Source organism: Phoxinus phoxinus, assembly GCF_949152265.1.
Source record: "Phoxinus phoxinus genome assembly, chromosome: 7".
In the NCBI taxonomy this organism is placed as follows: domain Eukaryota; kingdom Metazoa; phylum Chordata; class Actinopteri; order Cypriniformes; family Leuciscidae; genus Phoxinus; species Phoxinus phoxinus.
Window position 1 is genome coordinate 38600582 of NC_136882.1, and position 14451 is coordinate 38615032.

The 14451-nt window shown below is 36.5% G+C and overlaps 1 protein-coding gene across 1 annotated transcript in view; it reads left to right on the forward strand.

Moving 5' to 3' along the window:
• The window catches only part of parp14rs3 (poly(ADP-ribose) polymerase family member 14-related sequence 3), a 36576-nt gene that overhangs the window by 12650 nt on the left and 9475 nt on the right, over positions 1-14451 (forward strand). Inside the window, exons 9-20 of the mRNA XM_079619311.1 lie at positions 374-478; positions 675-737; positions 1383-1559; positions 4495-4658; positions 5167-5197; positions 5309-5413; positions 7529-7591; positions 10368-10544; positions 12642-12814; positions 13887-14001; positions 14089-14208; positions 14397-14451. The exon at positions 14397-14451 is cut by the window's right edge and continues 8 nt beyond it. Of these exons, the coding sequence (XP_079475437.1) occupies positions 374-478; positions 675-737; positions 1383-1559; positions 4495-4658; positions 5167-5197; positions 5309-5413; positions 7529-7591; positions 10368-10544; positions 12642-12814; positions 13887-14001; positions 14089-14208; positions 14397-14451 (1348 nt within the window). The remainder of the gene's footprint in view (positions 1-373; positions 479-674; positions 738-1382; positions 1560-4494; positions 4659-5166; positions 5198-5308; positions 5414-7528; positions 7592-10367; positions 10545-12641; positions 12815-13886; positions 14002-14088; positions 14209-14396) is intronic.

The window sequence follows — 14451 nt, forward strand, 5'->3', positions numbered from 1 at the left end:
ACATTTGAATTAAGATTTTTTTTCTTGTTTTCCATTCTAATTCAGATTTTTTTTCTTACCCCATTGGCAGATAATTTTGCTTGTTTTAAGCAAAAATTACTTAAATTACTTTCTTTTTATCTTAAAACAAAATAGAATTTCTTATGTCATTTTACTTCTCTAGTAAATGCTTCTTGATTTAAGAATTTTTAGATATTTGGACTGGAAACAAAACAAAAATACTAAGTAAGAAAAGCATTTTTTGCAGTGTATACCTTGAACGCTTTGGATAAAAGCCGATCTGCCGAATGCATAAATGTAATTTCGTTACTCCTGGACTTGAAATATAATCGCTTGTGTACTTTTCTTTTCACATGACTGGGAATTCAACCAGTTCTGATCAACGGTGTGCCGATATGCCTGAAAAAGGGTGACATCACTGAAGAAACGGTGGATGTCATAGTGAATTCCTCCAACAGAAGTTTAGATCTTAACACCGGTACGAGTTTCTTTTCAATTTCTAAACCGACTTGCATCATCATCACACTTTTACCTTTCTTGCTAAAGTACATAGATTAGCCTGAGACTACTGCAAAGATTTGGGTTATTATATTTATTAATGTGTATAATATATTTATTCAGTCATGTTCAGTGTTTTCCAGTCTTGTTTCCATCTAATCATCATCGTTTTACAGGCGTTTCTGGTGCCATCTTAAAAGCTGCCGGAAAATCTGTTGTTGACGAATGCAAAAAGCAAGGTATCATTATAACAGCACCGAATATTTACTAGTGGTGTGACGAGACCCTCATGTCACGATTCAGTACATATCACGAGACTGAACTCACGATACCATATTATTGCGAATCGATTCTCCAAGACATATGATAAAAGGTTAACACATTTTTTTTTGTTTACTGTTGATTAAAATGCTAAATTTGATATTAGCCTACATCGGGGTGTAAATGAATAGTTTTGGACTTGGTGCTGGAAACCCAATGCACAGGACAATAGAGACACCAGAATAACAATATTTATGATTCTGGAGCTGAAAATACTGAATTATTGTAGACGAATATGATTTCGCTCTGACTAGATGTATTTAAAATAATGTAGGGCATTTTTTACTGGTAACATCAGACATTTGGCATTATCAGGTCCCACAGATATTCCCCCATTGCATTATTATACATTATATTCAACATTATATACAGTAGTTTAATGTAGTACTGACACTAAAATAGATTTTTTTTCCTCAGACAGTCATTTTTATTTTGGGTGAATTATCCACGACACATATTGTTGCATTATTGTATTGCGATATATTGTGACACGATATATTGTTACACCCCTAATATGCTTATATTATAATGCCAGTGCTGAGTGTGTGTGTGTGTGTGTGTAGCTCCTCTGAAAGCAGGTTCAGCGGTGATGACGAGCGCTGGAGCGCTGCAGTGTAAGAGTATCGCTCAGATGGTTGGGCCGGAGAACATCGCAGACATCACAGCCTCGCTGGGACACGTCCTGAACCTCTGTGAGGGGAAAATGGCCACAACTCTGGCCATTCCTGCCATTGGAACAGGCACGACAAAAAACATAATGTTTGATATTTACAAATATTATTTTAAAGCAATTATGGAAGCCCATTTCTGCCACGTAGGGGAAAAAAATCATGCTTTGGTATATCATAATTATGACAAAAAAAGTCAGTGTGTCATAAAAAGTTGAAATTTTATGACATATTAAGTGTACTAATTGACATTATGATGTACTAAGTTATAATTTTGACTTTTTATCTCATAATTGACTAAATGTTTGACATAATTATGTCATTACTGTCATAAATTCTAATATTTTGCCAGAAGAAACCTTTTTAAAATGTCCATTAATGTACTTTCTGAAAATAAAAAAAGCCTAATATCATTTAAAGCAGGAAATTCCAATAAAATATGCAAGGAAGAATATTTATGCAATAAATATACATGGGTGAGTCTTGTGTGACCAATTCAACATCTCGCATGCAGTGGCGCCTCCAGAAATTTTTCATAGGGGTGGCCAGATGGGGCCACTTAAAATCTTGGGGTGGCACACCAAAACTATAAACCATAATTTCAGAATTTTATTCTACTGTTGTAGTAATTCCCATACGGAAATGTAATATATGACATATCCCTATATCGCTGACGCCGTCATATATGTTAAATATAAGACAATATATTGCTATCACATATATACATATCTCTACATATATGTTGATATAGGTTTTTAACATATATAAATTTGCCATATTAAATTAGTATATTGACATATATTAATATGATGTATATGATTATTATTTATATAATACTGTATGTTTTGACCATATATGTCACCGATATGTTTAATTTATATATGCCAAACTATTTACTATTTATTTCAAGTCTATACAGATCAAGTCTACATATCCACATTTCATTTCAATTTCTATCTAATTTTCGAATCTTTTATAAATAAAATGTATTATTTATTATTATTTTACCTCTTCTTGACCAGCTCATAAAAACAAAACAAATACTACACAAATTCTATTTGAAAACTGATAATTATATATGTGACATGTATGTAAAAAAAACACTATTATACATCAAATATATGGGCTGGTTTTATATGTCAATTGTTCCATTTTCTAATAGGTTATATATATGGGTATATATATGGGTATATTTCATATAGGCTATGTATATTTCATATACCTAGGCTATGTACATATATTACATTTCCGTATGGGATAAACCGGCCTGAAGAAAAACTATCAGAAAGACTTAAGGAAACTCCTACTGATATACTTTGGTTTATTGTGTTATATTTAACGGACAGTGCATCACGTTGCATTAATTTCTTAAATGAAATAAACAGAGTTCACAAGCAGGTTAATAATAATACACACACTCCATTTCATCATTGCAAATAACACATATGACTCGACTGACAAAACTAGGAACTAACAGACACATGAAGTAAACTTGTGTGTAGTTTATAAAGTCCAACCTTGCACTTGAAAACAATCTAAACTCAGTTATTATGACGCAGCTCTTACTGATGCGACTGACCAGCAGCGAGAGATGTGACTCTGCTGGTGGTGACGTAGCTCCGCCCGCAATATCACGCACACAAATGCGAGTGATGCAACAGCCAATGTCGAGTTTTCCCAATTAATGCATGAATTTAACAGCATTATTTAAACTCTGTTACACATATACATGCACCAGCTAACGACGTTAGCTAGGTAACTCTTGTCAAAACATGTCAAAGACGTATCAAAAAGCTGTTGTAACAGTATACTGTAACCATTTGGCACTTAAAAAGCACGTCACGACACATAATTCCCCGTCTTCTTTTACTAAAGACTATTTTTTACTTATTTACTTACCGGTAGTCTTCGTCTTCTTTCTTAACTTCTTTTAAAATTGTTGACCGACGGGCACGCGCTGAGCTGTTGCTGTCTGAGCGCGCAACAGCGGCACGGAGGGGCGGGCTACTGTGTGCGATCGAAAGTCTAGATCAGCTTGCCTGCCTGGCTGTGCATTAGGGATGAAATGCATAACTGATGCTACTAAAATTTATACTGGCCAGTGGGGTGGCCAGGAGTCGACCAGGGGTGGCCACGGCCACCCCTGGCCACCCCCTGGTGGCGCCATTGCTCGCATGTCTGGTCATTTCTATTATGATGTAAAACTTATGAGATATAGTCATAATTATGAGATACTAAGTTATAATTATGAGATAAAAAGTAATTAGGTCATAATTACAATGTATCTTTTACAATGTAAAAGTATTTTTACTTTTGAAAAATTCTAAATTATTACAAAATGTCAAAATTATGACATACTGACAATATGACTCAAAACTGACATAAAAAAGTCATACTAATGAGTCATAATTATGGTGAACTAAGTCATAATTTTTACTTTTATCTCAAAATTATGAAAGAAATCATAATAATGACATGCTTTCATACTGTAATTACGAGATCAAAAGTTGGAATAATGACTTGTCTTTATGAGCATAATTATGGCATGCTAAGTCATAATTATGAGATATAAAGTCGAAATTAAGACAAAGTAAAAGCTGACATAAAAATTCATAATTATGATGGTCAAAAAATTAAGACATTAATGTAATAAGTCAGAATTTTGACTGTTTATCTCATGACAAAAAGTAAAAATTCATCATGAGATGAAGATAAAAATATGACATGAGTCATAACTATGATGTACTAAGTAAAAATTTTGATTAAAAGGTCAAAATTATGACATAATACTACATCTTTGACTATAATAATAAGGCTTACTTTAGAGTAAATTATGTGTTCATATAAAAGTGTTGCGTATTTTAAGTTATATTTGATCATACAGACTCTCAGGCTTATGTCTCTGTTGGTGGTAATAATTTAAGAAAGCATGTATTTTTTCTTATGTGGCGAAAATGGGCTTCCATAAGAAATATCAAGTCCTGAGCAATAATCTTGTTTTCCGCAGGACGAGGCGGCTTTGCACCGAAAGAATCCATCAAAGCCATTCTCGCAGCGATGGAGAAGCATCTGAAGGAGCCGAACTCCTCCTGCTTCAGGAGCATCACTGTAGTGGCCTTCGAACAGAAGATCTTTGATGACTTTCGGGAATACTTCAAAGTGTGGAACAAGGTTAGTACTCATGAATCAACAAAAATGTGACCCTGGATCTCAAAACCAGTCACATAGGTCAATTTTTTAAAATTGAGATGTATACATAATCTGAAAGCTGAATAAATAATCTTTCCATTGATGTGTGGTTTGTTAGGACAGGACAATATTTGGTCGAGACACAACTATTGAAAATCTGGAATCTGAGGAGCAAAAAAATGTAAACATTGAGAAAATCTCCTTTAAAGTTGTGCATTTATGTTCACGATTGTGCTGCACTCACTCACAAAAATACATGTTTTATATATTTACGGTAGGAAATTTACTAAATATCTTCATGGAACATGATCTTTACTTAATATCCTAATGATTTTTGGCATAACAGAAAAATGGATAATTTTGACCCATGCAGTGTATTGTTGGCTATTGCCATAAATATACCCGTGACTGGTTTTGTGATCCAGGGTCACAAATAGTTTCCAGATATTTTTCTTATCATATTAAGTTTGTTCAATTTGTTTTCCCGCAGCCTGAATGCAACAAGATGCCTGAAAATCAAGGTTTTGACAACCTCCTCATGTTTATATTTGCAAATAAATATGCTCTAGTTTTTTTGATACGTTGCAATGTAATAGTTCTGGCGTATTTTAAATCTTTCTCGTCCTCTATAGTGAAAATCGGAAGCGTGAGGATTGAGGTGAAGAAAGGAGACATCACTACAGAAACTGTCCGAGGGATTGTAAACACCACCAGCAGAGACATGAGCCTGAGAGGAGGTCTGTATAATCAAATATAACTCAAAATACGCAACACTTTTATATGAATTATGAACACATCCTTTACTCAAAAATAAGCCATAGATCTAGCAGGGTTTGTGATGCAGCTGCTGTCAGATCCATCACAACTCTTTATTACACTGTGCCTCGTTTACAAAACCATCCAGTCAAATGCTCCGAACAAACATATAATCCTCCGACACGATCCAGGACGCCATTAAGGCCCTGTTTACACGAGAACGCTCGCGGGTGAAAACGTAAAAATATTTTATCGGATGTGCCTTTCGTTTACACGGCGACGCCGTTTTTGGGGCTTAAAAACGCAAAAGAGTGAAACCGCCCTCAATTTTAACATTGAGCTCAAGTTTTAGTAAATTTGGAGTGCTGTCAATACAGAGAACAACGACAAAAATCGGTGTTGCCTACACTGTGTTATCTTTTTTTTTTATTTGCACCCTATTGACTTGAATGGGGCAAATTTTAAACCTGCTTTTATTTCTCTTATCATCCTTGATGTGTCATACAAGTGCCCAGCCATGTGAGTGATTCCTTAAGAGTGAACACGAGTGAATCTGACTGCAGTAGATGTGAAAGATATTAATAAAAATTATGTTAATTCAACAAGCGCACAGTCCTGTATTTAGTTCCTGTTTTCGGTCGAAGTCCACAGTAGTCGATTGTCGAGTTCACGCGCGTGATCTAAGTAACTAAACCTATGCGCGTCAACTCGACAATCGACTACTTTGGACTGAAAACAGGAACTAAATACAGGTATGTGCGCTGGCTGATATAACATAATTTTTATTCATATCTTTCACATCTCCTGCAGTCAGATTCACTCGTGTTCACTCTGAAGGTATCACTCACATGGCTGGGCACTTGTATGACACATCAAGGATGATAAGAGAAATAAAAGCAGGTTTAAAATTTGCCCCATTCAAGTCAATAGGGTGCAAAAAAAAAAAAAAAGATAACACAGTGTAGGCAACACCGATTTTTGTCGTTGTTCTCTGTATTGACAGCACTCCAAATTTACTAAAAATTGAGCTCAATGTTAAAATTGACCGGAATTCTGTCATTTTTGAGCGACACGTGAAGAGCACCGAGAGTTAAAGCAGCGGCTTTACTGTATTAAACATGAAAAACTGTGTCAGCGTCTCTTTCACTTTCAGTGCTCCACATCGCCACCTAGCCGCCTGGAGTGCACACTACATCCAATCTCACACACTTTTGCGTCACCATATCCACGCAGATTTCCCCCCATAACGCTCGTCTAAACGCAGAATAAAAAGTGATAACGCAACGCCACTTTTGCGTTTTCTCTTCAGATCGTTTCCATGTAAACATAGCCTAAAATAATATCAAAGCAAGCTTGATTAAATAAATGCTTTGTTTATAATGAGGAGGACGTTGTAAACTATGAAACTTGCAGGATGTTTTAATAAAAGATTATATGTGACCCTGGACCACAAAACCAGTTACATGGTTTTAAAATGAGATGTATACATTATCTGAAAGCTGAAAAAATAACATTTCCATTGATGTGTGGTTTGTTAGGATAGGACAATATTTGGTCGAGACACAACTATTGAAAATCTGGAATCTGAGGGAGCAAAAAAATGTAAACATTGAGAAAATCTCCTTTAAAGTTGTGCATTTATGTTCACGATTGTGCTGCATTCACTCACAAAAATACATGTTTTATATATTTACAGTAGGAAATTTACTAAATATCTTCATGGAACATGATCTTTACTTAATATCCTCATTTATGACATTTTTGTCATAAAAGAAAAATGGATAATTTTGACCCATACAGTGTATAGTTGGCTATTGCCACAGATATACCCGTGCGACTCCAGACTGGGTTTGTGCTCCAGGGTCACACATGTCAAAAGGCATATTTAATTTATCATGTCATGACTCATTTAAATCTTCACTCAAATAGTTTAAAAATATAAGTTCATAATATAATAAGAAACAAATCATGTACTCTGTTTGCTGTCATTGTCCTCGGTCAGGGTTAGATGGTTTGAATGGCTATGCAAGCCTACACAGACATATGATGTTTTAAACATGATGTTCAGTCTCACCTTGAAGCTCCTTGTTCTTCAGGTGTATCGGGTGCCATATTTAAAGCAGCGGGAGCGTCTGTGGAGCAGGAGTGTCAAAAACACGGTGAGCGAACGTTACACACCACACAATCTAACCTGGATAATAATCAATCACATGAGCAAGAGAAGTTCTGGACATCAGGTGTGATTGGGCCGAACTGGTAATGTTAAAGGGGTGGTTGATTATGATTTCACTTTTCTAGCTGTAGTTAGTGTACAATGTTGCTGTTTGATCATAAACAACATCTGCAAAGTTACAACGCTCAAAGTTCAGAGCAAAGGGAGATATTTGCTTTTAAAGAAATCACTTTTTAAGGACTACAACAAACGGCTGGTAGGAACTACACGACAAGCTCTTGAAGCTCCGCCTCCTGTGCTGGGAGCAGCAGCTCATTTGCATTTAAAGGGACAGACACAAAACGGTGCGTTTTTGCTCATCCTCAAAAAGTGACACTTTAACATGATATATACAAATATCTGTGGGGTATTTTGAGCTAAAACTTCACACACACACACTCTGGGGACATCAGAGATTTCTTTTACATCTCGTGAAAAGTGCATTATACCCCCCCTTTAAACAAATTGAAGTGAGAAACTTTCAATCCATTTTTAATGTCTTGTGAGAATGACTAACAGTATGTAAATAATTAAATCATTATGTGTCTGTAAGTCTGGTGGGATTAAATGATACACACACACACACCAAAAAAAAGAAAAGAAAAAAAAGTCAATTCACCTTTATTTCTATAGCGCTTTATAACACAGATAGTTTCAAAGCAGCTTCACGGTGATGCAAAGAAAAATAACAGAATCGATGAGGGAAACTTCATCAAATATGAGGCAAATTCAAATTCTACAGCTTTAAAAAGACAATAGTGTCATTATACAGCTCAATTCAGTTCAGTTCAATAACTGTAGTTCAATTAGAAACAAATGAGTCATCAGTTGAAGATATATTTTATTGTGTCAGTTGAAGTCAGTGCAGCCAAATCAATAATATTGTTTTATATTTATTGAAAAGTATTTGTATTTCAGTTATGAAAAAAATGGGGGTACTTTACATAAAGCCTTTATATAAAAGTATTTTAATGCATTAATTATGCACCATATAATGCATGAATTAATAATTGTAACCATATAATACATTAAAACACTTATCTATTCATTGATATAAATTTATATAGTATAATGCATTTAAACGCATGACAAACGACTAATTTCAGATGTAACAAGGAATCTGCAAAGATTATGAAAATATATAATGCATTTTAACATGCATAATGAATGCCGTTATAATGCATTACACATAAATGCTTTTACCAAAAGTCTAAATGTCATTAGATACAAAGTATCACAGCAAGAGTTATGATAAACACACTTATGGCGCTTTTCCACTGCATGGTACGGCTCGGCTCGGTTCGGTACGGTTCAACTCGGCGCGGAGCGGTTCGGCTCGCTTTGCTTTTCCACTGTGTGGTACGACTCAACTCGGTACGGCACGGTTCGGTTCGCTTTAGCTCGGTTGCTTTTCCACTGCAGTTAGTACCGCTTCAAAGTGGGTGGGACTGATCGTTATTGTAGGTCCGGTGGTAGCCGTGTGCGGATAAGAGCTGTGCTACTTCCGCTCCTCGGCAACCAACGAGAGGAACGTCTGCACCTCGTCCACTGACCACGATTCAGACATTTCTTGTTTGATTTTTTTATAACTTTTTTTGTCAAGTAAAAACTCTAAAAACAGGTGCTACCGCGTTTGCTGTTGTCTGGCTATTTAAATATAGCGGGTTTAGTGTCTCGTGTAGCAAATATACAATGACGCTGAAGTGACGATTTTGTCTGACCAATCAGTGATCTGCAGTGTTTTCACGTCACATTTAGTATCGGTACGGTACGCTTGGAACCTCAACAGAGGTGGTACCATTTAAAGCGAGCCGAAGCGAGCCGTACCGTACCGTACTATGCAGTGGAAATGCGCCATAAGTGAGCCGTACCGAACCGAGCCGTACCGTGCAGTGGAAAAGCGCCATAAGTGAGCCGTACCGAACCGAGCCGTACCGTACTATGCAGTGGAAATGCGCCATAAGTGAGCCGTACCGAACCGAGCCGTACCGTGCAGTGGAAATGCGCCATAAGTGAGCCGTACCGAACCGAGCCGTACCGTACTATGCAGTGGAAATGCGCCATAAGTGAGCCGAAGCGAGCCGTACCGTACTGTACTATGCAGTGGAAAAGCGCCAAAGCGTGCCGTGCCGTACCGAACCGTACCGTACCATGCAGTGGAAAAGCGCCATTAGAGAATCATACAGAAGTTCGTTGGTTCCACTAAAAGTCCTCAAAACACACTGAGCAAAAATAAAGATCTAGTCGTGATGTTGCGAATTGCAATAAACAGAAGTTACGGTGGCCGATAGGAAGTGATGTCGTCGTCTGAGACAGCAGAGAGAAGCCAGTTAAGCAATGAGGTTTCTTTACAAAGATAAATGTTTCAGTAAAACGATGTTATTGCGAATATTATTGTAACTTGTTCATCATTGTGTCAGTGTTTTATTCGCTGACTTTAGCTCGCTTCTTTATACGAAAAACAACACAAAAGTGCGTTTGTCCGTTTAGGGCCACCGTAGAAACATGTCGATGTAAGGAGACCCACGGTGTGTGTAGATAGAAAGGCTCATTCTAAGGTAATAAAAACATAACGGTTCATTAAGTAACGTCTTTATACACCACTGAAGACATTAAGACATACTGAAGATATTATATTGCATTTCTGTCAACAGATCCTCTTAAATATTACATACTGCACCTTTAAACAAGCATCTGACGATCTGGTCTCTTTATCTGTGAAGGTCCGTTGCAGAACGACGTCGCAGCCGTGACCAGCGGTGGGAACCTGCAGTGTGATGTCATCATTCACATGGTGGGCCCGCACACGGCGGCAGAGACCAGATCCCGCGTGAAGAAGGTTCTGGAGCGCTGCGAGGAGAAGCAGATCACCACGCTCTCCTTCCCTGCTGTCGGCACCGGTACGAGCGTCGGCTGCTAAAGCCCCACTGAAATCAAAATTCAAGTTATTTTAGCTCTTACACTGCAAAAAATGCTTTTCTTACTTACTATTTTTGTTTTGTTTCCAGTCCAAATATCTAAAAATTATTAAATCAAGAAGCATTTACTAGTGAAGTAAAATTACATTAGAAATTATATTTTGTTTTAAGATAAAAAGAAAGTAATTTAAGTAATTTTTGCTTAAAACAAGCAAAATTATCTGCCAAATGGGGTAAGCAAAAAAATCTTAATTCGAATGGAAAACAAGAAAAAAAATCTTAATTCAAATGGAAACCAAGAATTTTTTGCTTACCCCATTGGCAGATAATTTTGCTCGTTTTAAGTAAAAATTACTTAAATTACTTACTTTTTATCTTAAAACAAAATAGAATTTCTTATGTCATTTTACTTCTCTAGTAAACGCTTCTTGGTTTAAGAATTTTTAGATATCTGGACTGGAAACAAAACAAAAATACTAATTAAGAAAGTATTTTTTGCAGTGTAGTATGAATATGACAGCCTTAAAGGGGTCATTGGATGCTAAATTCACTTTTATATGATGTTTGCATCTGTCACGACACATTAATGAGCCACAAAACGCTATTTATTGTTTAAATTTCTTTTTAAAAATGACCAAATTTGAAAGGTGAGACTTTGTTTAATATGTTTAATATCAAAGTAACCTGGTCTGTCCTGTCTGTCAGTGTGTTGTCAGTGTCCTCTCTGCTCAACTATGTGTTTTTCACTGTGTGAGAACATGGTGTGGCGTGAGAGCGGTGTAGCTTGTCGGACATAGCGACAGTAACTAAGGGGGACGGGTCTTTGCGAACAGTCAATTGACAATGAAAATTGGCAAATTGCAGTATCACAGACCAAAAAACAACAGCAGACATCCCACCCTGGAAGCACACATTTCAAAGTAAAATAACTGGCTGTAGAAGTGTTTACAGCGAAACGAGTATGTGAACTCCTGTTTCCTCAATATCTGCAAACATATTATGGTATTTTTATGCTTTAGTAGAGTGAAAACGATACATTACAGCACCTTTTAAGTTTATGAATAAGCTGGTGTGTTCCAAAACAATGACAAAATTAGCATTTTGGAGATAAGCATTCGAAACTTACAGTCCCTCACTTCCACTAAAATGGATCACAGATTTGTATGATTTCACCGTGGACTTCAGCTTCTCATCACATCTTCTGTCCAATCAAATGCTCTCTAGAATCTAAAACTCCGCCCCCTTTTATATAATTACCACCTGGCCAAAGCGATCGTTGACATGGAGCAATATGTGTGTGCGATGTTGCTTAACCGCTCGAGTTTTATTCCGTTTTCCAACTGTACGTTGGTTAAAGCTACACTGTGTAATTTTTTAAGTTGATTCTTAGAAAAAACACTTTGTTCTTTCAAAATTAAATGTGCTCATTAATGTATAATTACTTCTACCAACTAATCAAGTATTTTCGTAAGCGTAGTATCTGCCATTTATAATACATATGAGTGAGTAGCTCGAATGGCGGAAGCCATGTTGCGCCTCCATCTTGAAAATACATTAGCCAAAGAGGGACATACACTTCGCGTTTTTACACTCAGTGGCGCCGTGACGAATGCGAGAGGAGATTACTCGCGACTACCGGCAGATTTGAAATAATACGGACACCGTAGGAGTTAAAACCTTCTCGGAATGGGAGGGGCTAGAAAGTAATATTCAGTTAGTCATATCCAATTTCACCGCTAGATGGGAGAAAATCTTACACAGTGTAGCTTTAAAAATGAAATGGCTAGAATTGATTCACATCTCTACTATTGAATCCAACATATCATCAGCGCTTCATTAGTGCTGTCAAGTACGACTCGCAGTCTGTGAGGTAAACTAAACACTATTGGCTATTTGAAAAGGGGGAGGAGCCATTCAATATGTCCCGCCTTAGCTTCCTGCTTCAGTGGAAATTACATCAACGCATCAAACAAAGCTGCACGCGTTCCAAGGCACTTCAGTGGGCCTTTAAATGCAGCATGTGAATGACGTCTCATTCTGTTATTAAAGGTATATTAATCTGTTCATTCATTCATAAAGGTGGTGGAGGAGTTCAGGCTGCGGATGCCATCGCTGCCATGCTGGAGGCCTTTGAAGATCACCTGACTCCAAACGTCTCAACTGTGATCAAGCTCATCTACATTGTGATTAACCAGGACAACGTCCTACAAGAGTTTCAGAAAGGTCTCAAAACATGGGCTGCAAATGCACAGGTAGTGATGCCAATCATAACCATAACCATAACCAAGATGATTGAAAAAAATGAAGGATCGTTCACTACAAAATGTCTTGTTTACCAGTACAAATATCTAAACATTCTTAAATCAAGATACATTTACTGGAGACTTGTTTTATGATTATTATTTTTTTGATTAAGGCGAGACACGGCAGGTTTTTTTTTACTGGTCAATTTGGAGATTATTGGAGATTTGTCTTCAATAACATGTCGTCTTTCAGACTTGTGGTGAAAAAAGTCTGAAATACACAATTAGGTCTTTATTTTACTACACAAATATGGTCGTTTCCTTTTTATCAGCAACCAATCGTGAAAGTAAAAGGACTGAATGCGCAATCTCATTGGCTGATGATAAATCTTTAAAGCCCGTTTTCTCAAAATGACTTTTCTCTCATTCTCCAAGTCTGAAATCTCCTCTTCAGTCGCACCGATACACACCAAACCGTCTTGTGCCTAGTTATATTATGAAGACATTTACAGAGGGATTTGTAAATATATTATTCCTAGCCTGATTTATATAACATTTTATTCCAAAAATCTTTTTTTTAAGGCTATTGACAGTATATTCTGATTTACAGGATAACAAAAGTAGATATCCATAAATCCCTCTGTAATTTTTTTCCCCATCTAATGAGAACACAATGAAAAAATCATTTTTAACCTGGCTTTATCCAATACTCAGATTTTGTTTTTTTAAATGTATGCAAATCAGCGCATATTTAATTAGATATAGCCTCATTTGCATATTTAAACATTAAATTACAGAAAATTTGTAATACATTTCACCTGTAGTGTCTAACCTTAAAACAAGAAATAATATCTGCCAATGGAGTCAGAAAAATGTAATTAATTCAAAGGGAAAACAATATTTTTTTCTTGTTTTAAGCAAAAAAAAAAAAAAAAAATCAAAAACAAGACTAGTAAATGTATCTTACTTTATGAATGTTTTTACTGAAAAAACAAGACACAAATACTGAGGAACAACATTATTTTTGCAGTTTAGTGTAAATGCTTATGTGCACATTTAATTAACATCAACCCACAACTAGGAAAGTGATGATGAAGATGATGAAGATGTGGATGGTGAAGATGGTGAAGATGAGTGGGAGGATTTTAGCTTAACGGAAGAAAGCTCGTCGTCTGACCAAGAAGCTGATGCCAGCGGTAATGTGGCTTTTGATGACTTAACCCCTTTGTAAATGTGTTGCTATAGATGTTTCATATTTGCTTAAAATATTTACACGTCACCAGCAAACCCAATGGAGATGATAATGGGCCCAATTAAAGTCAAGGTGTTTTCTGGTGACATCACTAAAGAGACGGTTGAGGCTATTGTTAACAGCACGAACACGAGCCTCAATCTGAACTCGGGTGAGTTTGTTTTTATTTAACATGATTATTGAACTGAATAATGACACTATTGTCTTTTTAGAGCTGCAGAATTAAAATTGGTCTCATATTTGAAGAAGTTTGCATTATTGATGCTGCTTTGAAACAATCTGAACTGTATAAAGCGCTGTAGAAATAATGCTGACCCTTGTATGTCTTTATACACACAGGTGTATCAGGAGCCATTCTCAAAGCATCAGGACTAACCGTGGTGAACGAGTGCAA